At 45.8% G+C, this 27,005-nt stretch overlaps 1 protein-coding gene across 1 annotated transcript in view; it reads right to left on the reverse strand.

The window, feature by feature from the left end:
* LOC142184554 (vomeronasal type-2 receptor 26-like) overlaps positions 1–27,005 on the reverse strand; it is a 44,507-nt gene that overhangs the window by 4,897 nt on the left and 12,605 nt on the right. Inside the window, exons 4-6 of the mRNA XM_075259527.1 lie at positions 11,886–12,926; positions 565–820; positions 303–385 (exon numbers count right to left, since the gene is read on the reverse strand). Of these exons, the coding sequence (XP_075115628.1) occupies positions 303–385; positions 565–820; positions 11,886–12,926 (1,380 nt within the window). The remainder of the gene's footprint in view (positions 1–302; positions 386–564; positions 821–11,885; positions 12,927–27,005) is intronic.

Here is a 27,005-nt window from a genome sequence, read left to right on the forward strand (position 1 = left end):
TTTAAATTCCCAATCACCTACACGAACCTCCGAAATATCAGGGCATAAATGAATGTCCATTGCCAGGGGTTCAATACAAAGAACAAATAGGAGGGGAGACAACGGGCAGCTCTTCCTAGTGCCATTATGCAACCAGAACAGGGGGAGGAAGCATAAGGGAGTTTAACCATGGCGGATGGGGACGAGTAAAGACTCCTGATTGCAGAAAAAAAAGGGCCTTGAAAACCATAAGAGGTCAAAGCCTCAAACAAGAAAGGCAAACCCAGGCATTCAAAAGCCTTTTCTGTATCTAAGCTAAGTACCAAAAGCTCAGAGTCAGAGCATGAAGCAACATCAATAAGATCGCTAGTTCTCCTGGTATCTTCGGGACAAAACCGACCTGATCCTTATGGACCAGGGAGGGGAGACACATATTCAGTCTGGATACAAGGAGCTTGGTATAAAGCTTAAGATCGACATTCAAGAGTGTAATGGGCCTATAATTTCTGCAATCAAGGTGGTCCTTACCAGGTTTCGGAAAAAGAGTGAGAAAAGAGTGTGAGAGGGAGCGCGGGATGGCCTCACCTGCCATAAAGGGCAAAAATAAAGAAACAAGGTGCGGAACTAGTTCCACCTTGAACACTTTGTAATACAAATAAGTGAGACCATCTGGGACATGAAGGCTTTCCATTGGGAAGCTCCTTAAGGAGTTGTGAGACCTTGTCAGCTGTGATGGGTTTGTTAAGGCAGGCAAGGTCATCGGACGAGTGCGTAGGCAGGTGACAGGAGGCCAGAATGTGCTGGGAGGTCCGCAGGAAGGTCCGACAGAAGGGAATATTAACTAGAATAATAGGCATGAAACATACACGCAATTTAAGTAGGGTCATACACAACAGCTCTATCAAAGCACCGCAACCGAACCTACCTCCCGTCAGTCACGTAACTGGTGAGCCAGGAGGGTATTGGATTTATAGCTCTGTCATAGTACCACTGTTTAGTATAAAGCAACAGTTTGGAAGTCTTTTGTAAAAGAGCCTCTCGGATTTGGGCCCAAAGGTCTTTCTGAGTTTTAAGAAGGGCTTGGGATGGGCAAGTTGTCATACCACTCTCCGTGCGACGCAGACGGGACTGAAGAGCCAGAATTAACATTCCTCTATAACAGGGAACTGAGGGCAATGCAGTGTCCTCTCATCACAAGCTTATGGTGCGGTTCTCTTTTAATATCCTATATGTTTCTGTATCATTTAATATACTATATACAGATTCCAAATAATCTTTGGTGTTTAGGACCACCACCACTCCCCCCTTGTCTGCCATAGTGTAACCAGGGAAGCCTTTGAAAGAGAAGCAAACATAACCAGAAACAGATTGAAACAGAGGGGTTACCCGGAGTGGTCTGTGAAAAGAGCGTATGATATAGCAATAGGAACTGACAGAAATAAATTACTGTATGATACACAGAAAGATAAACAGACAAAGAGGGATCCTAAAGTTCATTTCACAACCAGATACAGTTTGGGGTACAATGACATTGTTACCATTATTAAGGACAACTTACCCATACTAAACAGGACTCCATATTAAAAAAAATAATTTCGAATCGATGTAAGTTTTCATCAAAAAGAGGAAAGACCATAGGAAACTTCCTATCCCCCAGCATGTACATCAGCGATAAGGAAAAGAAATCGAACACATGGTTACATAGAAAGGGCTTTTCTAAGTGCAGACAATGCCGATGTGGGGTGTGCAGATTTGCTGAATCCTCTGAGATATTTTATAGTACAGATGTAAAACGGAAGTATAAGATCAAGGATTACATTAATTGTAATAATAGTCATGTGGTATACATGATTTTGTGTGAAATATGTAAAAAACACTACATAGGTCAGCAGTTCTCAACCTGTGGGTCGCGACCCCGACGGGGGTCGAACGACCAAAACATAGGGGTCGCCTAAAGCCATTGGAAAATACATATTTCCGATGCCTTTAGCAGCTGAGAAGCCGCACTACCTTTTGCAGCAGGGTAAATCCTAGTGGGCTGAAGGACCTGTGATGATGTCATGACCATGTGATCGGACTCTGTGGGCGGAGCTATTCAATACAGTGCCGAGTTACACAGGAAGAGGAAGCTGCAGTGAATGGAGACTGGAAGGTAAGATGGAGAGAAGAGACAGCATGTGTAAGCAAGAGGGTGGAAGGGGGTGCAGGCTGTGTGTGAGTATAATAGTGGGGTTCAGGCTGTATGTGAGCATGATAGGGGGGTTCAGGCTGTGTGTGAGCATCATAGGGGGTTCAGGCTGTGTGTGAGTATGATAGTGGGGTTCAGGCTGTATGTGAGCATGATAGGGGGATTCAGGCTGTGTGTGAGCATGATAGGGGGGTTCAGGCTGTGTGTGAGCATGATAGTGGGGTTCAGGCTGTGTGTGAGCAAGATGGGGGTGTGTTTCAGGTTGTATGTGAGCATAATAGAGGGGTTCAGGTTGTGTGTGAGCATAATAGTGGGGTTCAGGCTGTGTGTGAGCATGATAGGGGGTTCAGGCTGTGTGTGAGCATGATAGGGGGGTTCAGGCTGTGTGTGAGCATGATAGGGGGTTCAGGCTGTGTGTGAGTATGATAGTGGGGTTCAGGCTGTGTGTGAGCATGATAGGGGGGTTCAGGCTGTGTGTGAGCAAGATGGGGGGTGTTTCAGGTTGTATGTGAGCATAATAGAGGGGTTCAGGCTGTGTGTGAGCATAATAGTGGGGTTCAGGCTGTGTGTGAGCATGATAGGGGGTTCAGGCTGTGTGTGAGCATGATAGGGGGGTTCAGGCTGTGTGTGAGCATGATAGTGGGGTTCAGGCTGTGTGTGAGCAAGATGGGGGGTGTTTCAGGCAGTATGTGAGCATGATAGGGGGGTTCAAGCTGTGTGTGAACAAGATGGGGGTGTTTCAGGTTGTATGTGAGCATAATAGAGGGGTTCAGGCTGTGTGTGAGCATAATAGTGGGGTTCAGGCTGTGTGTGAGCATGATAGGGGGTTCAGGATGTGTGTGAGCAACGGGGAGGGGTTCAGCAGATTTTGTGGAAGAGAGCTTTTGTGATTAATCACTATGTTTAAATTATGTTTGATTTGTAGCAATGAGAATACATAATGCATATCAGGTATTTACATTCCGAATCATAACTGTAGCAAAATTAAGGCCCATTCACACGGGCACAGAGGGGATAGATTATGGTGAGAAATCCACATCATAATCCGCCCCCTCACAATGGAGGTCTATGTAGACCGTCAGGCTTGTTTTTTGCGTGAGCGGCATGCTGCCACTCACGAAAAAAAAAACAGCGGGCTGCCCTTCAGGCGGATTCCGCGGCTAGGTGAGCCGTGGCGTCCGCCTGGCGGCAGCAACCTCCAAAATTGGCCCATTAATTTGAGCCGAGTCTGGGGGGAAAGCCGTGACAGTCGTGGCAAGCGTGTTTAGACCCGAGAGTGACGCGGCTCCCCGCGTCACTCTCAGGGCCTAAATCCACTAAAAATCCGCTATACCGCCCCCTGTGTGAACTAGAGCTTACAGTTATGAAGTAGCCACCAAAATTATTTTTTGGTTTGGGGTCATCGCAACATGAGGAACTGTATTGCGGGGTCACGGCATTAGAAAGGTTGAGAACCACTGACATAGGTAGTACTACAAGAACTTTGAAAGTCCGTATATCGGAACATCTACAGAGTATTAATAAAGAAAATAGTACCAACAAAACGGGAGTAACCAGACATTTCAATATTAACCCCTTCCCGCCGATGGCATTTTTTGATTTTCGTTTTTCGTTTTTGACTCCCCTCCTTCTAAACCCCATAATTTTTTAATTCTCTGCTCCAAGAGCCATATGAGGTCTTAATTTTTGCGGGATTCAGAATGGGGTGGATTTGAAGAAAAAATGCATTTCTGCGACTTTCTTACGGGCTTTGGTTTTACGGCGTTCACTCTGCAGCCAAAATGACATGTCCCCTGTATTCTGTGCTTCGGTACGGTTCCAGGGATACCAAATTTATATGGTTTTATTTACATTTTGACCCCTAAAAAAAATTCCAAAACTGTTAAAAAATTTTTTTTCTAAAAGTCGCCATATTCCGACGGCCGTAACTTTTTTATACATAGCTGTACGGGGATGCATAGGGCATCTTTTTTTGCATGGCCGGGTGTACTTTTTAGTTCTACCATTTTCGGGAAATGTTATTGCTTTGATCACTTTTTATTCAAATTTTTATCAGAATCAAAACAGTGAAAAAATGGCGGTTTGGCACTTTCGACTATTTTTCCCACTACGGCGTTTACCGAACAGGAAAAATATTTTTATAGAGTTGTAGAGCGGGCGATTTTGGATGCGGGGATACCTAACATGTATATGTTTCACAGTTTTTAACTACTTTTATATGTGTTCTAGGGAAAGGGGGGTGATTTGAACTTTTAATTCTTTTTATATTTTTTTATATTTTTTTTAATTTTTTTTTTTGCATTTATTAGACCCCCTAGGGGTGTTGAACCCCCAGGGTGTCTGATCACTATTGCAATGCATTACAATGCTAATGCATTGCAATGCATTGCAAAAAAGCATCCTTTCTGCAAAAGAGAGGATTTGCAGACAAGCCTGGGAGCCTGTACAAGGCTCCCGGCTGTCATGGCAACGGGACGTCAGCCCTGGAGCATGCTCCAGGAGCCGGCGATCCCGGCCAAAATGGCCTTTGACCGCGGCGCCGGAGGGGTTAATGCCTCCGATCGGTCCGGGGACCGATCGGAGGCATTAGAGCCGGTTGTCTACTGCTTAAAGCAGTAGACACCCGGCGGCTATGGTGGCCGCCCGGCTCCCGGGCGGTCGCCATAGTTACAGACCCAACATGCGCCGTACTATTACGGCGCATGTCGGGAAGGGGTTAAACATGCAGGAGACATAACAGGGTTAAGTTTCAGAAGGATAGAACAAGTTAGATGTCCGGTAAGAGGAGGGAACTGGGAGCAACAACTCAGGATACGTGAGGTTTATTGGATCCTAGAATTGGGAACCAGGTTCCCAGAGGGCATGAATTACAGAAATGATGTATCCTATATATACCATACTAGTTAATAGATATCACAAATACTAGTACATATCTATGATAGCAGCTGTATTGTGATAGAGATACTTACCCAGTTGTAGGAGGTGCAGATCCATTTGGATTGGTTAAACAAAAGAACGGGGTTGGAGATGATTAATTTAGACCAAGCGTAGTAGATGTAGGATGATAAATCGCCATCTTTAGTAAGGGAATCTAGGTTCCGTACATAGAGAGAGGAGTATGGGTAGTATTAACCAATGAGAGATGAGTAGAGATGAGCGAACAGTGTTCTATCGAACACATGTTCGATCGAATATCACGCTGTTCGCCATGTTCGAATCGAATCGAACACCGCGTGGTAAAGTGCGCCATTACTCGATTCCCCTCCCACCTTCCCTGGCGCCTTTTTTGCTCCAATAACAGCGCAGGGTAGGTGGGACAGGAACTACGACACCGGTGACGTTGAAAAAAATAGGAAAAACCCATTGGCTGCTGAAAACATGTGACCTCTGATTTAAAAGAACAGCGCCGCCCAGGTTCGCGTCATTCTGAGCTTGCAATTCACCGAGGACGGAGGTTTCCATCCATTTAGCTAGGGCTTAGATTCTGGGTAGGCAGGGACAGGCTAGGATAGGAAGGAGAAGACAACCAACAGCTCTTATAAGAGCTAAATTCCAGGGAGAAGCTTGTCAGTGTAACGTGGCACTGATGGGCTCAATCGCCGCAACCCAGCTTTCCACAGCGTTCAGGATCCTGAATGGAATACACTGAAAGTGTATTCCCGTATACCCTATATACCCCCGAACCACGTTCCAACGGTGTGCCCCCCCACCTCCACCTCAGAAACTAACTTGAATACACTGGAAGTCCCCTAACAATAGAATTGGGGCTATATACACCCTCAATTTTAGCTACTGGTATATAGTGCCATTTTCTGACTGGGAATTCAAAGAATATATTGCGGTTACATACACCCTCAATTTTTGCTACTGGTATATAGTGCCATTTTCTGACTGGGAATTCAAAGAATATATTGTGTCTACATATACCCTCAATTCTTGCTTCTGCCATATAGTGCCAGTTTCTGAGTGGAAATTCCCCAAATAATTTGGGGATACATTCACCCTACATCTCAGGCTCTTGCCATATTCACCCAGGTTGTCAGTGCTGCACCAGCTCGTTCCCAGACAGCTCGGCCCAAAAAACCCATTACCTATATAGAGGATTTTGACAATGAAGACAACATGTTCTAAATCTAATGTCTGCACCTTCTCCTGAATTAAAATGAAGGCAGCTATTAACTTTCAAATAGCACTGCACAAAGGAAGATCTTATCAGCTTGTCTCATGACATGCTACTAAAAAGTGTCATTTGTGTATCTTAATGTAAATATAGTTGTAAGCTTGTTGGGTTTTAGGCACTGCCAAGTTATTTTTTACCACCCGCTGCCTTATAATGACGACAAAGTCACTGTGGGTGTTCAGAGCTCACAGCTTTTGTTGACATTTGTCTTGCTCTCTGTCGGTACCAGCTCTCTTTTTGGATACTGTAAAGTTATGTTGACTTTATTAACAGCTATAGAAGTTTTAGCCAGGTTGTGACGGTGTGTAACCCTAACAACACTAAGTGGGATACACATTAATAGTCAGTCTATGTACGCTAAACGCATCACTGAAGTAATTTTTTTTTCCTCTCCCCTAATATAAGAAAGGAAAAGACATTAGACCTAGACCGGGGTTCGAGGCTTGTAAAAATCCAGTATTATTTGTTCTTCATGATGTGAAATATGTGTTGAAAAGCAACCCAAGATGAAGTCAGCCATGTGTGCCAGTGTGTTACTTGGCATGCCTTTGCTGGCCCCAACTGTAAGGGTCACTCTGCATTTCCTCCATTTTCCACTCCCATTCACACCATCTGTGGTGAAGCAATGGGATGCACTGAAGTGCACCCTCTAGCCTCGTGTGGGACAGGGACATCAGATGCTACTCCAACCCCCTCGTCTTCCTCCGCCAGCCAACGGTGCGAAGATGAGAGGAGTGTGCTCTGAATGTTTTCTGCCTAGCAGAGGCTAGTTCTCACATACGAAAATGGCCCCACTTTGACCTGTATATCAGGCACAATGGTGTAGGTTTCAAAGAAACATGGCACCAACAAGTTGAAAATGTGGGTCATGTGTGGACCGTGTTTGAGTCTGGCAAGCTCCAGATCTGCTACCAGGTTCCAGCCATTATCACAGGCGCAAAAATGCCAGGCCCCAGGTGTAGCAGGGAAAAAAAACATTGCCATCTCAGACAGGATGGCATCCATGACCTCGGAGGCAGTGTGCTGTTTGTCCCCCAAGCTGATGAGCTTCAGCACGGCCTGCTAACATCTCCCCACGCCAGTGTTACAGCATTTGCCACTAGTAGCTGGGGTGGAGGTAGGCGCAAATATGCCAGGCCCCAGATGTAGCAGGGAAAAAAAAAATGCCATCTCAGCCAGGATGGCATCCCTGACCTCGGAGGCACTGTGCTGTCTGACCCCCAAGCTGATGAGCTTCAGCACGGCCTGCTGATGTCTCCCCACGCCAGTGTTTTAGCGTTTGCCGCTAGTAGCTGGGGTGGAGGTTGCAGCGTAGTAGGGTTTCAGTCTACTGCCATGAATTTTGGCCTGGGAGAGGAGATAGGGTACCCCAGTTTGCACCCGGGGACCAGACTCCACCACATTCACCCTGCCTGTCCTTAAAGATAAGCAGCATCCCTGACCACAGGCGCTTGTCCAAGTGTCGGTGGTCAAGTGGACCTTGCAGCAAAGCGCGGAACTAGTTGTGACGGCTAGGGATGGCATAGCGAGGTGCCACAGTTGCCATCAGGTTCAGGAAGGCCGGAGTTTCAACAAGCCGGAAGGCCAACATCTCCTGGGCCAGCAGTTTAGCGATGTTGGCGTTCAAGGTTTGCGTGGGTGGGTGGTTAGCGGTGTATTTCTGCCGGCGCTCCAATGTCTGAGAGATGGTGGGTTGTTGTAAAGAAGCGCCTGATGGTGCCTTTGATGGTACAGGAGAAGGAGATAAGACAGGGACAGGGGAGGATGAGGGAGAAGTCAACAAAGTGGCGGAGGCAGATGAAGTGATGTCCTGGCTCGTCCTCTAGAGTGCATCGCCAGCACTGTGAGCAGAGGCAGTGGCATGAACGGCGGGCGGTATTTGTCCTGCCGTTGCTGCCTGCCACTGATTCCAGTGCTTGGATTCCAAATGACGATGCATTGAAGTGGTGGACAGGTTGCTCTTCTCAGAGCCCCTACTCGATTTCGAGAGGCAAATTGTGCAGACAACACTATATCTGTCCTCGGCGCATTCCTTGAAAAAACTCCACACCTTCGAGAAATGTGCCCTCGAGGCGGGAGTTTTTCGGGGCTGGGTACAAACTGGAACATCTTGGGAGATTCTGGGTGTGGCCTGGCTTTGCCTAAGCTGCTGACCTCTGCCTCTAGCTACCCTTTTTGGTGCTGCACCTGCCTCAACATCCACACTACTTTCCCCGCTTGACATCCGCCCTGTCCAGGTGGGGTCAGTGTCCTCGTCGTCCACCACTTCCTCTTCCAACTCCTGTCTCGCCTCCTCCTCCTGCACAATGCGCATGTCAACTGGCTGCCCTGACAGCAACTGCGTCTCATCGTCGTCGATGAGGGTGGGTTGCTGGTCATCCGAAACCAAATCGACCGGAGATGGAGGAGACTCCAGTGTTTGAGCATCTGGACACAGATACTCGTCTGTTAGGTCCGTGGAATCGCGAAATGGAGGAGCAGGTTGCGGTACAGTCAAAGGAAGGGAGAACAGCTCTGGGGAGCAGGGACAGTTGAGGTTATTGTTCTGGGAAGATTGGGAATTTTGGGTGGAAGGAGGACAAGACTGTTGGGTAAGAGGAGGTAGAGGCTGACTGGCTGGTGGACAATGTGCTTTAAGCGTTATCCGACAGCCATTGCAAGACCTGTTCCTGGTTCTCGGGCCTACTAATCTTTGTACCATTCAGCCTAGTTAATGTGGAACTTTTGTGCAAAGCGCAGAACTTAGGGCCCACCTGATGTTACGGGACACACGCTGGTACAAGGTTCAACTCACCCTAAGGGCCAAAAACACTGCTGGTGCAAGGCTCTACTCATGCCAAGGGCCTCAATCTCTGCTGGTAGCTCAGCTTAAGGTCCTGTAACTTTGTTTGGAAGGGTTAATGTTAAGGGCTAGAAAAGTGAATTTTGGAAGGTCTTACCACATCACACACACACACACACACACACACACACTCAAAATGACAGTTAAGGGTGAGGGCTTTTGGATTTCCCATTGTCTATTCCATCTGTGGTTGTTATGGGGAACGTGATTTAAAGGGGTGACTGTTACTGTTTGTTGAGCTTAAATTGGGGTTTGTGTCCATCCATTTGGGGAGTAAAGAAGGTTTCCAGGTATTTTCCCACTTTGATAGAGGTTTTTTTGAATGTGGAAAGTGTGTAGTTGTTAGGCTGTGATGTTGGGGTAATAGAGGGTCTTTGGTGTGTTAGATGCCCCCAGACATGCTTCCCCTGCTGTCCCAGTGTCATTCCAGAGGTGTTGGCATCATTTCCTGGGGTGTCATAGTGGACTTGGTGACCCTCCAGACACGGATTTGGGTTTCCCCCTTAACGAGTATCTGTTCCCCATAGACTATAATGGGGTTCGAAACCCATTCGAACACACGAACATTGAGCGGCTGTTCGAATTGAATTTCGAACCTCGAACATTTTAGTGTTCACTCATCTCTAGAGATGAGTTAATTGAACATGTGACATGAACAGAAGATCTTGATGGAGTGTACTCCGCTTATACATATACTAAGGTAATTCAATAGGATACAACTACAAATAAAGATATATTGGATCAGATTATATATAAGGATTGGCATTATATGAAGAATCCTCATGAGAGACGGACAGTAATCTTATTAGGACATGAAATTTTTTTGTATACGTAAAGAAATTGTCTTCTGTTTTTTCATTAGATATTTATATTGAGTTTAAAAGCATTGTATTATATGTTGGTTTGTAGTGTATGTATCAATGTGGTTTATATGTGGGGTTAAACTCTTTTCCCTTGTGGAGGTTTCTGCCGGATATAATTCCAAAATAAACAAGAGGTGATGGCAATTGGAACCAGATGGTTAAGATGGCGGTTTTCTCTATAAGCGAAAAGGGATAACATCAGTGTACAGGCTATGAGATAGGATGCATAGTCCGAAACGCGTCAGTCTGACGCTTGTATTCACTTTTATTGCGTGTTCAGTGTTTTACAAGGAATGTCCAAATAAAGAAGAAGTGTTTTATCTTCAAATGGTGGCCATGCTGGATTAGTTTTATCTAAGAATGTACCCAGGAAGACCCCACTTCTTACCCAGAGACATAAAAAAAAAAAAAAAAAAAAAAAAAAAAAAAAAAGCCAGGCTGCAGTTTGCCAAAACTTACCTGATTGTGGGGATAACGTCTATCCTTAGGGATAGACCACCTTCTCAGGTGTGTGGAGACTTATACAGCCATAGTTGCTCCACTGCAAAGGAACATGGGAAGAATATGCAAATCTGTCTCCCAAGATGTAAACAGGGAGACAGTGCCTCTGTTATGCTGCCCTCTATAGCAAGCACCCTGAACAACATGCCCAGCCTCCCAGAAGCCTTTGCTGGGTGCTTGCTATAGAGGGCAGCATAACAGAGGCACTGTCTCCCTGTTTACATCTTGGGAGACAGATTTGCATATTCTTCCCATAAAACTTACCTGAGAAAGCCTAAAACGTTCTGGAAGAATGTTCTCTGGTCAGATGAGACAAAAGTAGGAAAAGGCATCAACATAGAGTTTACAGGAAAAAGAAGAGGCCTTCAAAGAAAAGAACACGGTCCCTACAGTCAGACATGGCGGAGGTCCCTGATGTTTTGGGGTTGCTTTGCTGCCTCTGGCACTGGACTGCTTGACCGTGTGCATGGCATTATGAAGTCTGAAGACGACCAACACATTGTGCAGCATCATGTAGGGCCCAGTGTGAGAAAGCTGGGTCTCCCTCAGAGGTCAGGGCTCTTCCAGCAGGACAAGGACCCAAAACACACTTCAGGTCAGCACTAGAAAATGGTGGTGAGAGAAAGCCCTGGAGACTTGTAAAGTGTCCAGCAATGAGTCCAGCCCTGAATCCCATAGAACACCTGTGGGGGAGGGGGAGAGATCTCTTGATGGCAGTTTGGAGAAGGCCCCCTTCACATCTCAGGAGGGACCGCGAGCAGTTTGCCAAAGAAGAATGGTCTAAAATTCCAGCAGAGCCTTGTAAGAAACTCATTGCTGGTTACCGGAAGCGGTTGTGCGCAGTTATTGTGTCTAAAGGTTGTGCTACCAAGTATTAGGCTGAGGGCGCCAATACTTCTGTCCCGCCCATTTTTGGAGTTTTGTGTAAAATGATCAATGATTTGACTTTTTTTTCATTCTCTTTTGTGTTTTTTCATTGCTAGCAAAATAAATGAAGATATTACCAAAGAGTTTGTGCTTGTAATCATTTTCTGGAAGACAACGAGTATTATCTGACAGAATTGCAGGGGGGGCAATAATTTTGGCCAACACTGTAGTTCTTGTATTTTTGTATTGTGACCAGTTTTTTTTTTTTTTTTTTTTTTTTTACTGTTATGACTTTAATAGACTGTAATTCACAAAAATACTGCAAAATGTAACTAATGTCCAATAATGTAAGTGCAAAGTAACTGAAGAGCTGATGTAGAGGAATCCTATATGTAACCTATATAATGATGTATAAGGGCAGACAGAAGCGTTACATAGTCACATGTATAATGGAAGGCTTCTTACCTCCTGTGTGTGTCTCCAGGGTATAGACGAGGTATTTATATAAAGCTTCTGACCACTGACAGCCCATGGGGTAATATTTCCTACTATGTCCTCCCGTATGTCCTTATATGTGGCCTCTTCTATATATACCCTGTATATTATCTTATATCCATGTACGGCTTCCCCCCGCTCATTAAAGTAATAGGAAGGTCTCATTGGATCCAGTGGACTCTTCATCCTCTGTAGGTGGCGCTGTAACTTCTGTGTGTATTGTATAAGTCCGGTTATTGGATTTTCTGGAGATTTGTCTTTTATATATAAGAACATTTCATGGAGAGCTTTTGCCAGGACTTCTACAGCCTCATACAGTCTTGGAGAGACGCCCGATGTGAGGAAATATCTCATACTTGGCAGAGTATACCAATGACTAGAATTATATTCTTCATATGTGAGTGAAATGAAGGAATCTTTCTCCACATACTTTGTCATTGAATCCAACACTTCCCAGAACATTTCTTTATTGAATATATCGGGCAGTTTCTTGTAGTTTTTCACAAAATCTTCAATTCCTTGAAAAGATTGAGATGAAAAGTCCACGACTAGACTTCTATTAAAGTCTGGATACCGATTCTCAGAACTGACAGAACTAAAGGCCAAGGATGGTGGAAGGATGAAAGTCTTATCCAGAAATACAAATCCAAGATTCTCTATCATATGAACTAACAAATGAGTGAAGGTCCCGCACAGTATAATGACCCTGACTTGTGGATTGTGTAATACCTGTAATATCTGATTATATTCTATATTCTTATATCTCTCATCTGTATATTTTACGGTGTAGGCCACACAGATCCCGCGCTCTCTCATGTACTTTCTCAGTATCTGCAGTTCTTTCTCTCCGGCATCATCATCTGATACTAAAATCCCAACCCAGGTCCAGCCAAAGTGCTCCAACAGTTCGGTGACCACCATATTGTGGATGTGGCTATTTTGGACTGTCCGGAAAACATGTGGATAGAGGAGTCTATCAGATAATGAGGGGTCGGTGGCTCCATAGCTGATCTGTACAAGACAGAAGAGAACAGAAAACATTGGGGCAGATTTACTAATCCTATGGAATATTCACACAGTGTTACCTTATGCAGAGATAAGTCCGAGCTCTCCAATTTGTGATGTAAAGTGAAGATATAATTTATTGGTGTTTTACCATTGGCACCAGTCATGTCATTCCTGCAGTGATATATAGTAATAGTCAGGCAGTAGTCGGTATATTAATTCGGTTAGGTCTCAGACGTTTTGTTGATTTATCACCTTCCTCAGTGGGAGAGGACAGATACCGAGGTAAATAATTGCCATTGTAGGGTACATATATAGACATGTAGTATGTGCCAAAAGTAAGGACTAGGTGGAAAAAGGGTAGTAACGTGTGCTTCAGAGTATGTGAGTGTGAGGAGTAGCGGCACATGGCATAGCCGCAGACAATAGTCACCATTAGAGATGAGTGAACGGCATTCGATCGAATTGATATTAGAACAAATATCAGGCTCTTCAAGGTATTCGATTACAATTGAATACCAAGAGGCAAACACACTAAAAATGTGTATCTCTTCCCACTTTCCCTGGCGCTTTTTTTGCACCAATAACTGCGCAGGGGAGGTGGGACAGGAACTACGACAACGGAGACATCGAAAAAAATCGGAAAAATCAATCCGAATACGAATGGTGGATTTAAGATCCGGGTCATATGAGACTGTGAACTATGTGACTGTGAGACAGGGATAGATGTACTGGCAGGGTTAGCTAGGGATTACCTTTATTTAGGTGGGAATGTTACTCAAACAGCTCTCTGGGGCTCTATCTCGTCGGGATGCCTGTCAGCTTATGATATGCGGGAGATGAATTTTTCCCATAGAAATGCATTGACCTGCGTTGATTGGCTGAATGCCATACAGAGTACAGCATTCGGCCAATCAACGCTGGTTCTGTCAGAGGAGGCGGAGTCTAAGATCGGTCCACAGCAGTCTCCATTCTGGTCTGATCTCAGATGTAGACGTGTTGAGCTCAACCCTGCAGCAATATCGTTCTACCCGGCAGCATCTCACCCTTTCATGCCAGGCAGCCCATACGCCCAAGGGGTACCACGAGCAGTCATGGCAACAAGTGGTGAAAAATTAGATCTGTCTGAGTTTGCCAGGTTTATGGTGAGCAGAGAGCTAATCAACACCAGTCTCTCAAAATTTGACAACCGTGCGGAAAGCTACAGGGCCTGGAAAGCTACCTTCAAGGCCGCCATTGCCAACCTCAACCTAACTGCAGAACAGGAGCTCAACTCCATGATCAAATGGCTAGGCCCATGGTCTACAAACCGCATCAAGAGCCTCAGAACATCTATGTGGGACAAGCTAAAGCAGGTCTCGCTGCTGCTTGGCTGAGACTCGAATGTACCTTCGGCAGTACGGAAGCAATTGAGAAAGCCCTATTCAAAAGATTGCAGAACGTCCCAAAGATCAGTTTGAAGGACGTCCATAAACTTCAGGACTTAAGTGATCTGCTCATGGAATTAAAGCTTGCCAAAAGAGACCCTCGTCTATTTGGGCTGTGCTACCTGGATACAGCCCACGAAGTGAACCCAATTGTCGTGAAATTACCGTACAGTCTGCAAGAGAAGTGGGCGGCATCAGTTTCCATCTACAAAAGAGCGCATACTGTCATCTTTCCTCCATTTATACATTTCTGCAGGTTCATCGATGAACAGTCCCAGATGAGGAATGGCCCCAGCCTTGATTTCCTGGAGTGCAACACAACAGCTTCAGAGACTTCATCATCAAGGCATGAAAGTGTTATGCATAAACACAGAGACTTTAAGAGCAGCGTGAGCGTCAGAAAGACTAACCTACCTGCAGTACCCACGAGTAAACAGTGCACTACCTCCTCAGGAGACAAGTCCTTCATTCATGAATGTCCGATTCATAAAAAAAAAAAAAACACTCTCTGAATAAATGCAGAGAGTTGAGATCCAAACCCATACAGGAGCGCAAGAAAGTCCTCACCGAGCTCAGGGTATGTTTCAGATGCTGCGCTTCATTAGAGCACATGGCCAAGGACTGTAAATCTGTCATCAAGTGTGAAGAGTGTCATAGTGAAAAATACACCTCAGCCATGCAACCATCTCCACTTGCCGGAGAGTCACCAGCCGCAGCTGCCATTGGTCCTGTTCCAAGTCATGTTGGGGAGCCCCAGAATGACACACTGCCACAGTGGTTTCCTGCTCATGTTTGGAGGTATGTGGGGAGGCCCAAAGAAATGTTGCGCCCGAATATGTCTAATCAAGGTCTACCCAGAGGGGCTACCAGAAAAGGCAGTAAAAATGTATGCCATCATTGATGACCAAAGTAACCGCTCGCTAGCAGGACCTAAATTCTTTGAAGCATTTGGGATCAAAGGGCCATCAGAACCCTACACATTAAACACCTGCTCTGGCCGCATAGAGACTAGCGGTAGAAGGGCACAAGGATTCATCAATTATCCTATCAATGGGGATACTGAAATACCCCTACCAACACTGATTGAATGTGACCAAAAACCCAACCATAGGGATGAGATCCCTATCCCAGAAGCTGCATTTCACCAACCACATCTAAGGCACCTGGCTAGCATTATCCCACTTATGGACAACAACACAGAGATCCTACTCCTGCTCGGCAGAGACAATCTAAGGGTATACAAGGTGCATCAACAGTGTAATGGTCCCAACTACGCACCATACGCCCAGAGACTGGACTTGGGATGGGTAGTCATAATAAACATATGCTTGGATCAACCTCAAATTGACTCCTTCAAGACTTACGTACATGGAGATGGACGCACAACTTGTATTAAGCCGTGTCCGCATCACTATGAGGTGAAAGAGAAGCCTCCAGACCTCGTACAGATACCTGATGTCATTTCTCCCCTCTTTTTCTTATTTCTTATTTCTTATGGTAGAGTTGGAAGGGGCCTCAAGGGCCATCAGGTCCAACCCCCTGCGAGTGCAGGTTTTCCTAAATCATCCCAGCTATATGTTTATCCAGATTCTGCTTGAAGATTTCCATTGATGGAGCGCCCACCACCTCCCGTGGCATCCTATTCCACTCTCTCACTACCCTCACTGTCAGAAAGTTTTTCCTAATGTCTAATCTGTATCTCTTTCCCTTTAGTTTCATCCCATTGCTTCTTGTACTTCCTTGTGCTAATGAGAATAGGGGAGATCCCTCTGCACTGTGACTACCTTTCAGATATTTGTAGACTGCTATTAAATCTCCCCTCAGCCTTCTCTTCTGTAAACTAAACAATCCCAGTTCTTTTAGCCGCTCCTCATAGGACATGGTTTGCAGACCTTCCACCATTTTGGTTGCTCTTCTCTGGACTTGCTCCAATATATCGATGTCTTTCTTGAATTGAGGCGCCTAGAACTGTACACAGTATTCCAGGTGTGGTCTGACCAGGGAAGAGTACAGCGGAATAATGACCTCTCTTGATCTAGATGCAATGCTTGTCTTAATACATCCCAGAATTTTATTTGCCGAAAATTTTGGGAGATCAGTCTTTCATACAACTAAGGACGATGATAAAGTAGCTTTGTCAGTAGATGTCAGAGAATTTGTCAAGATCATGGACAGAGAGTATTTTAAAGACGAAACTAATCACTGGGTCTCTCCATTACCCTACCAGGGTAAGACTCCCGAACAATCTGGAACAAGCTCTGTCTAGATTTAAATCTCTTCAGCGTACCATGAACAGCAAGCCTGAAATGAGAGAACACATTGTTGTTTTTATGGATAAAATATTCCGAAACAACCACGCAGAACCAGCTCCACCCTTAAATAAACACGAAGAATGCTGGTACTTACCTTCATTTGGAGTGTATCATCCACGGAAACCTAATCAAATTAGGGTTGTTTTTGGTTCACGTGCCAAACACCAAGGTGTATCTCTCAATGATGTTCTTCTCACAGGTCCCAATCTGACAAATAACTTAGTAGGAGTGCTGATGAGGTTCAGGAAAGAACTCATTGCTATCACTGCTGACATTGAACAGATGTTCCACTGTTTCGTAGTCAGAGAAGACCACCAGAATTTCCTCAGGTTTCTGTGGTACAAAGACAATGACACCAACTCAGAGATAGTGGAGTATCCAATGAGGGTGCACGTATTTGGAAACAGCCCTTCGCCTGCCATTGCGACTTACAGTCTTCGGAGAACTGCGTTAGAAGGAGAGGCTGAGTACGGTACAGACGAAAAAGACTTTGTGGAAAAAGACTTCTACGTAGATGATGGGCTCAAATCACTACTGACTGAAGAAGCAGCTATTGATCTGCTCAAAAGGACTCAAGAAATGTTGTGCCAAGCTAAACTTAGACTACACAAAATTGCCTCAAACAGCCTGGCTGTAATGAGAGCCTTTGAGTTAGATGACCATGCACCTGGATTCAAGGACATTAACCTGGGATTCGACAGTCCTCCCGTGCAGAGGAGCTTGGGTCTCAGGTGGAATCTTTCGGCTGATTCGTTCGGGTTCCAAATAAGTTGAGCAGACAAACCATTCACAAAACGTGGTGTCCTATCTGTGGTGAATAGCCTATTTGATCCACTGGGGTTTGTAGTACCCATCACCATACAAGGCAAATCCCTATTGAGACAGCTTTCTGAAATCGTCAAGGATTGTGATGCTCCACTTCCTTCTGATAAAGAGCAAAAATGGGAAGCCTGGAAGCAATCCTTGTGTGCCTTGGATGAGATCCACATCCCAAGATGCTATGTCAAGGCATCATGTACCTCTAGCATAAAGAAAGAACTTCATGTGTTCTCAGATACTTCCACTGAGGCCATAGCAGCGGTTGCCTACCTGAAGGTGACAGAACCCAACAACCAAAATCACATTGGATTCATCTTTGGTAAGGCTAAGTTAGCCCCCAAGCCTGATCATACTATTCCCAGACTTGAAATCTGTGGGGCTGTGTTAGCAGTGGAGATTTCTGACTTCATACAACAAGAACTGGGTGACGACATAGATGAGGTCCAGTACTACACGGACAGTAAAGTCCTCTTAGGCTACATCTATAATCGGACAAAGCAATTTTATGTGTACGTCAGCAACTGCATAGAGAGAATCAGGAGGTCCTCCAAACCATAACAATGGCGCTATGTACCATCAGAACCTAATCCAGCAGACCAGGACACTAGGCCTATGTCTATAGGTTCCTTCACTGACTCTTCTTGGCTTACAGGTCCAGAGTTTCTGCTGGTACAGGTGGAAAAATGCGAACAGGAAATTTTCAGCATCCAAGATCTGGATAATGATCCAGAAATCCGTGCTGAAGTTAGTGCATTAGTCACTGCAACAAAGCAAACCTCCTGTCTCGGCTGTCAGCGCTTTGAACGTTTCTCCAGTTGGATGAGGCTCGTTAGAACTATTGCAAGGTTAGTGCACATTGCGAGAAGTTATCACAATACTCATTGAAATACATATTGTCATGGTTGTCACGTCTGCCATAAACCCTTCTCTGCAGAGGACGTCTCTCATTGTGAATCCCTCATAATACGTGATGTCCAGCAGGAGGAATTCAACGTAGAATGGAAGTGCTTGTACAACAAACAGCAGATTCCAATAAAAAGTCCTCTTGCCAATTTGAATCCAACTATGGACAATTTGTGGTTGCTGAGAGTCGGTGGTCGTTTGAATCAAGCCCACCTAGGAGTCGCAGAACAAAATCCTCTTATCATTCCCAACAAAGATCATCACGAAAAGGTTGAACAACGAGACAAGCAGATCACTGAGGGCAAGTTATGGTCTGCAGGCCTTTGGATTATAGGTATGAAAAGACATGTAGCCCAATTACCGCATGACTGTGTACACTGTCGTAAAGCGAGAGGAAAACAACTACACCAACAGATGGCTGACTTGCCTGCAGATAGACTACAAACAGAGCCACCTTTCACTTACACTGGCCTAGATGTCTTTGGGCCATGGATGGTATCCGCACGCAGGACCCGCAGCGGTCACGCGATCAGTAAGCGTTGGGCTGTACGTTTCACTTGCATGATTGTGCGTGCCGTTCACATAGAGGTGATAGAATCCATGGACACATCCAGCCTTATTAATGTTTTAAGACATTTCTATGCAATTAGAGGACCAATGAAACAGTTGAGTTCTGACCGTGGAAGCAACTTCATCGGAGCATGTAGAGAACTGAACATCGACACTAAGCCCATTCAAGATCAGTTGACGGAAAAGAGTTGCACCTGGATTTTCAATCCTCCTCACAGTTCTCACATGGGGGGCTCCTGGGAAAGGATGATTGGGATTTCACTCAGCATCTTGAATTCTATGTTAATGGATGTAAACTCTTCAAGACTCACACACGAGACTGTAGTCACCCTTCTCGCTGAAGTTTCGGCCATAATCAATTCAAGACCACTCGTGCCAGTATCTTTGGATCCTGAGGCACCAGCTATACTAACTCCGGCTATTCTCCTTACTCAAAAAACTGAGAACACACTAATGCCTAGTGGAGATTTTACTCACGCAAACATTTACCAGAAACACTGGAAACGTGTACAATACATAGCGGATTACTTCTAGAACAGGTGGCAAAAGGAGTATCTAGTGATTCTTCAAGGAAGAAGAAAATGGCAACACCACAAACCAAATTTGAAAGAAAGAGACCTCGTGTTGATGAAAGATCAACAAACCGAACGGATTGACTGGCCTATGGGACTAATTACAAAGGTTCTTCCCAGCAAAGATGGCAAGGTCCGGAAGGTGAAGTTGAAGATCTCCAGGAAGGGTGAACCTAAAACGTTCACAAGGCCAATTAATGAACTCATTCTGCTACTCCCCATTAAGAACGTCCCTGCAGAATAAACAGGACTGTATTCGAGTTTGTGGAGCTTTTCCATTCCAAGATAGAAAACAGGACTATATTATAATGTTTTCTATCTCATTCTAACATGTTCTTTATTACAGGCTGAATATATATATATATATATATATATATATATATATATATATATATATATATATATATTGTGGTAAAGTGTACGGCAAGGTGGTGGACAGAGACGGAGTGTATATCTCTCCTGGTTTCCTCAGCCAGGCGAGATAAAGGAAAGCCAGAGCAGTCATGTTCTAGCAGAGCATAGTCTGCTAGAGCTCTTGTTCCATATTATGGGCTGGCTTTTCTGGACTGGAGGGCAGATTGGTAGTGGGAGCCTTCCAGTCCACACCCTTACTCCACCACAGGTTTTGCTCTGAGTCCAGGGCATTCACAGGTGAAGCTTCCTTAGGGCTATTTACTGGGGAAGGAAGCTCAGTTATGGGGCTGATACACACATGGAGTGTGTGAGGAAAACACTCCTGAGACAAACAGGTATAGTGTGGACTTTGACCTGCTAATGTGGTGACTCTACCTGCTCTAGGTCAGAGAGGTAACCTGTTGGTTAGGTAGAGCCAGACAAGGTTTAGGTTTTGTTACTTTGCCGGCACTGTGGTTTTTATGCTGAAATACCAAATAAAAACCCTCTGGACTTGTTTATCATACTACCTGTCTGCATGGTGTCATTGCCGGTCCCAACCGTATGAGATGAACCCCTTACAATTGGTGGAGAACGTGGGGCACAACGGCATAACAGAAGTATGGACAGTTGTGTGTGGCACACATTAAAGGAGCCAGAGGTATATGTCCTGGGTGAAAGCTGCTGCGACTTTGCAAGGACAATCCAATACCATGGAAGAGGTATTAAAGCAGTTGGTACAAGTCCAGATGCAGCAACAACAGGTCCAGGCGCAGCAACAGGAAATTAACCGCCTGTTAATGGAGCAGATGGCTGCGCTCCGAGAGTCTGGTGCGACTCAAGCCCAACTAATGGAGGTAAGCCCGCCTGAGACTGCTAAGGTAAAGAGGGTCTGCAGAGTGGGCAGATGTGATTGCGCCCTTCCTCTCCGGTGAACCCCAAAAGGCCTACTATGACCTCAGGGAGCAGGATGTCCGGGACTATACCAAACTAAAGTTGGAGATCCTTGCTCGCCTGCGTGTCACACCAGCTGTCCGCGCTAGGAGAGTTCACAGTTGGACCTACTCCATTGACAAACCCACCAGGTCTCAGATGTATGACCTAATCCATCTGGTACGCAAATGGCTGGAACCAGAGACCTGCACACCCACCCAAATTGTGGAAAAGGTGGTCATTGATCGCTTCTTCAGGGCGCTGCCGGCAGAACTGCAACGCTGAGTCGGACACGGGGACCCCAAGACTGCTGATCAACTTGTCAACCTGGTGGAAAGGTAAATAGCAACCGAGGACTTCCTCCATGATGTTCCCACGGCACCAACCCCTCTCAGGACTGCCAGTCCCGTGACGTCTGTGGGTAAGAGGGGTACAATGGGAGGAGTGTGGAAAACTGCGAGAGGAAACAGGGCTCTGGAGCTCGGGCGAGGGCAAAAGACTGAACTTGAACCTAAGGGGCCCACAGGTCCTAGAAAGGACTCCCGGTTAAAAAGGCCTGGGACCCTCCAGTGCTGGAGGTGTCATGAGTGGGGACATGTGGCCGCCCATTGCCCTCTTACTTCAGAACTCATGGGTGCTGAACCGGTGTGTGCAGCCATGCCAGGGACTGAGCTACATGCATGCATGTTAAGGGTTAATGACCATTCGGCAACAGCCCTGCTGGTCTCTGGTAGCTCAGTGACTTTGGTTAAAGCCAGCCTTGTGACTGGGGACTATATACCAGGCAAACATGTGAAAGTATTATTCATCCATGGGGATATTATAGCTTACCCCGTGGCCTCAGTTAAACTGGTAACTTCCTCTGGGACTGTGACCTATGAGGTCGGTGTGGTAAAACGGCTCATGTATGAGGTGATTTTGGGCCATGATTTCCCGTTGTTTTGGGAATTATGGAAGAAATGTGACGCTCCTGCTGCCAGTGAAGTAACTCCAGCAGAATCTGTTCCTTTCTCTGAAAATAATGGTTCATGTGAAGGGACCCCTGGAAATAGTAATATTAATTTGGGGAAAAATGTGAATGAACCTGAGGTGTGCAATAATGAATGGTTCCCCCTGCAAGTGTTAGCCGGGGAAGAAGAAGAAACTTCCCCACCAGGGCAGCAGGTGTTAGATTTAGGAGTGTCTCGGGGTAACTTTGGGACTGAGCAAGCGAGAGACCCCACTTTGAGTACTGCACGCGCCAATGTTACGGTAATAAATGGTGTACCACAGGATCCTGAAGCTGACCACAAATTTCCACACTTTGCTATGAATGGGGACCTGGTGTATCGAGTCACCAAGTGTAACAATGAAGTTGTGGAACAGCTTTTGGTGCCAAAACTGTACCGTCGCATGGTGCTAGATATGGCACATAATCATGTGTTGGGTGGTCATTTGGGGACTAGTAAAACACAAGAGAGAGTCCTCCAACAATTTTTTTGGCCTGGGGTATATGAAGAGGTGAGGAGGTACTGTGAGTCATGCCCCACGTGCCAATTAAGTGCCCCAACACCCCACTACCGTAGTCCTTTTGTGCCACTTCCCATCATTAAGGTACCCTTTGATAGAATTGCAATGGACCTGGTGGGGCCTCTAGTCAAATCCGCTAGGGGACATCAATACATTCTGGTTGTGTTAGACTATGCCACCAGGTACCCGGAGGCAGTTCCCTTAAGAAACATGGCCTCCAAAAATATAGCTCGAGAATTGTTTTACATGTTTTCTCGCACAGGTATTCCCAAAGAAATACTCACGGACCAGGGTACCCCCTTTATGTCGAAAGTTATGAAAGAACTGTGCAAATTGTTTAAAATCGCGCATATCCGTACCTCAGTGTACCACCCCCAAACTGATGGATTAGTGGAGAGGTTTAATAAAACCCTCAAACACATGTTGAAAAAGGTAGTGGAAAGGGATGGCCGGGACTGGGACTGTCTGTTACCGTATCTTATGTTCTCCATCAGGGAGGTACCCCAAGAATATACAGGGTTCTCCCCCTTTGAGTTAGTTTATGGCCGGCATCCAAGGGGTTTGTTAGATATCGCCAAAGAGACCTGGGAGACTGAGGCCACCCCATATAAAAGTGCTGTTGAACATGTGGCTCAGATGCAGGACCGAATAGAGACAGTGATGCCCATTGTCAGAGAGCACATGCAAAAAGCTCAGGAGGCCCAGAGCAGAATTTACAACAGGTCTGCCCGAGTGAGGACCTTTAATCCAGGGACCGGGTCCTAGTTCTAGTTCCCACCATTGAGAGTAAGTTTCTGGCAAAGTGGCAGAGTCCCTATGAGATTGTAGAAAAGGTGAGTGAGGTGAATTACAAGGTGCATCAGCCAGGCAGGAGAAAACCCTTCCAGATTTACCACATAAACCTCATCAAATCGTGGATAGATAGAGAGGCTTTGGTAGCCACCCCGACTGTGGTTAAAGAAGGGTTACAGCCAATTCCCCCAGTAAGAATAGGAGAGGCCCTGTCAGGACACCAGAAACAGGAGGTAAGGGAATTCCTACAGCGCAACAGAGGCAAGTTTTCTGACCTACCCGGCCGAACTCACCTGATTAAACATCATATTAAAACTGAGCCCAATACTAAAGTGAGCCTGAAGCCGTACAGGATACCAGAAGCCCGCAGAGTGGCCGTATCCTCTGAGGTCAAGCGCATGCTTGAACTGGGAGTCATTGAGGAGTCGAACAGCGAATGGGCAAGCCCCATTGTACTAATCCCAAAGCCCAATGGGACATGGAGGTTCAGTAATGACTTCAGGAAATTAAATGAGGTTTCAAAATTTGATGCGTACCCCATGCCCCGAGTGGATGAACTGATAGAGAGGCTGGGGAATGCCAGGTACATCACAACACTTCACCTTACAAAGGGTTATTGGCATACCATACCATTATCTGATGAGGCAAAGGAAAAGACTGCATTCTCCACTCCGTAAGCCTGTTCCAATATGTAGTGATGCCATTTGGGTTACATGGGGCCCCTGCTACATTTCAGAGGCTGATGGATCTGATCTTGAGACCACATTGTGATTATGCCGCTGCCTACCTGGACGATGCGGTCATTTTTTCGCCTGATTGGAAAAGTCACCTCTGTAAGGTACAGGCCGTCCTAGACTCCATCAGTGATGCAGGCCTGACCATAAACCCTGAAAAGTGTGCAGTGGGTCTGGAGGAAGCAAAATACCTGGGCTACATTATTAGTAAGGGATTGGTTAAGCCCCAGATAAATAAGATTGAGGCGATACAAAATTGGCCTAGACCGCTAACGAAAAACAGGTCAAGGTCTTCCTGGGCATTACTGGATATTACTGCTGGTTTGTGCCCAATTTTGCCTCCATTGCATCACCATTGACGGACTCAACAAAGGGCAGTAAGTCAGTCATGGTAAAATGGACCCCAGAGGCAGAGAAGGCTTTTCAGAGTCTAAAGTCCGCTCTGTGTGAACAGCCAGTGCTAATCTCCCCAGATTTCAGAAAACAGTTTCTGGTTTAGACTGATGCATTTGATACAGGGTTGGGAGCCGTCCTGTCACAGGTGGTAAATGGGGAGGAACACCCAGTGATGTACCTAAGTAGGAAACTGACCCCAGCAGAGAAAAATTATGCCATAGCGGAGAGAGAGTGTCTGGCCATCAAGTGGGCCCTGGAGTCCCTGAAATATTATCTGCTGGGTAGAAAGTTTGTGTTGGTGACAGATCACGCTCCACTGGCCTAGATGAGGCAAAATAAGGAGAGAAATGCGAGAGTGACCAGATGGTTTCTCTCCTTACAAAACTTCTGTTTCAAACTTGAACATAGACCAGGGAAATTACAAGGAAATGTGGATGCATTGTCCAGGGTCTACTGTCTGTTCAGTAAAAAGGCCCAGACCTCTGGTCTGGAGAAGGGGGGGGGGGGGGGATGTGGTAAAGTATACGGTAAGGTTGTGGACGGAGTGTATATCTCTCCTGGTTTCCTCAGCCAGGTGAGATAAAGGAAAGCCAGAGCAGTCATGTTCTAGCAGAGCATAGTCTGCTAGAGCTCTTGTTCCATATTATGGGCTGGCTTTTCTGGACTTGAGGGCAGGTTGGTAGTGGGAGCCTTCCAGTCCACACCCTTACTCCACCACGGGTTTTGCCCTGAGTCCGGGGCAGTCACAGGTGTGGCTTCCTTAGGACTATTTACTGGGGAAGGAAGCTCAGTTATGGGGCTGATGAGGAAAACACTCCTGAGACAAACAGGTATAGTGTGGACTTTGACCTGCTAATGTGGTGACTCAACCTGCTCTAGGTCAGAGAGGTAACCTGTTGGTTAGGTAGAGCCAGACAAGGCTTAGGTTTTGTTACTTTGCCGGCACTGTGGTTTTTATGCCAAAATACCAAATAAAAACCCTCTGGACTTGGTTATCCTACTACCTGTCTGCATGGTGTCATTGCTCGTCCCAACCGTATGAGATGAACCCCTTACTATATATATATATATATATATATATATATATATATATATATATATATATATATATATATTATATTTTATGGACAATTGTCATAGTGAAATCCCCAAAGGGAATTTCAGAGGGGGAGTGTGCTGTTGTCCTCATACTTATTAGTTAAATGTCCTGTATTACTATTTCCCTTTCATGTTATTTCTATGCATTTTTGTTTCTGCCATCTGATGGCCAGAATTTGCATGCCGCACGCCCTTGTTCTTGTTAATAAAGTTTTTTTCTCTCTGAGCGTGGTTTTAGTCAAAGCCCTGGTCCATGTCGTCTCCCTGCAGCCATTTTTAGTTTTTCATAGCTGTGTGACAGGACTTGCTAATACTTGGGCTTGTGAAGGCATCAGTGTTTGACCAGCAGTTAGCCTCAGGAAAGACACCAACAGGACTGCATTTAATACCACTACTACCAAGGCTATTACAGTATTGTGTTATCGCTTGTCGCTGTTCTTGGGTCAAATAAACCCACGTTGGTTCATCATATCATCGTGTCTATGTTAGAATCCATCTATCCTGAGCTCCTGCCGGTTCAGTCTGCTCCACTGCTTCGATATGAAGGTAGGAGAGTCACACGGCCACTATTAGTTACACCTTCAATCACCTTCATATGGGAACAGAACAAGCATCTTATATTGTGTATGTGACTGTAAAGTCGCCATCTACGTTCCATTATTGGCTGAGAGTCTGTCAGGTGATGCCAGAAGCCGGCCAACATCACAGCACATATGTGATCTGCAATGAATCATACTGCGGCAATTTTAGTTTTCCCAACACAGAACACAAATGTTTTGTTTTCCAGGAAAACTATGGAAAATTTGGGTTGAATCCGGCCCAATGCAAATCAGTTCTCCCATCTCTAGTATTCACTATTAGAGATGAGCGAACACTAAAATGTTCGAGGTTCAAAATTCGATTCGAACAGCCGCTCACTGTTCGTGTGTTCGAACGGGTTTTGAACCCCATTATAGTCTATGGGGAACATATACTCGTTAAGGGGGAAACCCAAATCCGTGTCTGGAGGGTCACCAAGTCCACTATGACACCCCAGGAAATGATACCAACACCCTGGAATGACACTGGGACAGCAGGGGAAGCATGTCTGGGGGCATAAAAGTCACTTTATTTCATGGAAATCCCTGTCAGCTTGCGATTTTCGCAAGCTAACTTTTCCCCATAGGAATGCATTGAACAGCGCTGATTGGCCAGAGTATAGAATTCGACCAATCAGCGCTGGCTCCTCCGGCAGAGCCAGCGCTGATTGGCCGAAGGCTGGCCAATGCATTCCTATGGGTATGTAGAGACTTAGCAGTGCTGAGCCAGTTCTGCTCAATTACACCGTGTGCCGGTCAGCCCATCTGATATAGCAGAGCCGAGTGTGCACACTCGGCTCTGCTACATCAGATGTAGCAGAGCCGAGGGTGCACTAGAACCCTTATGCACACTCGGCTCTGCTACATCTGATGGGCTGACCGGCACACGGTGTAGTTGAGCAGAACTGGCTGAACACTGCTAAGTCTCTGAATTCCCATAGGAATGCATTGGCCAGCGCTGATTGGCCAAAGTACGGAATTCGACCAATCAGCGCTGGCTCTGCTGGAGGAGGCGGAGTCTAAGATCGCTCCACACCAGTCTCCATTCA

The sequence above is a fragment of the Leptodactylus fuscus genome, chromosome 1 (genome assembly GCF_031893055.1).
Source record: "Leptodactylus fuscus isolate aLepFus1 chromosome 1, aLepFus1.hap2, whole genome shotgun sequence".
NCBI lineage: Eukaryota > Metazoa > Chordata > Amphibia > Anura > Leptodactylidae > Leptodactylus > Leptodactylus fuscus.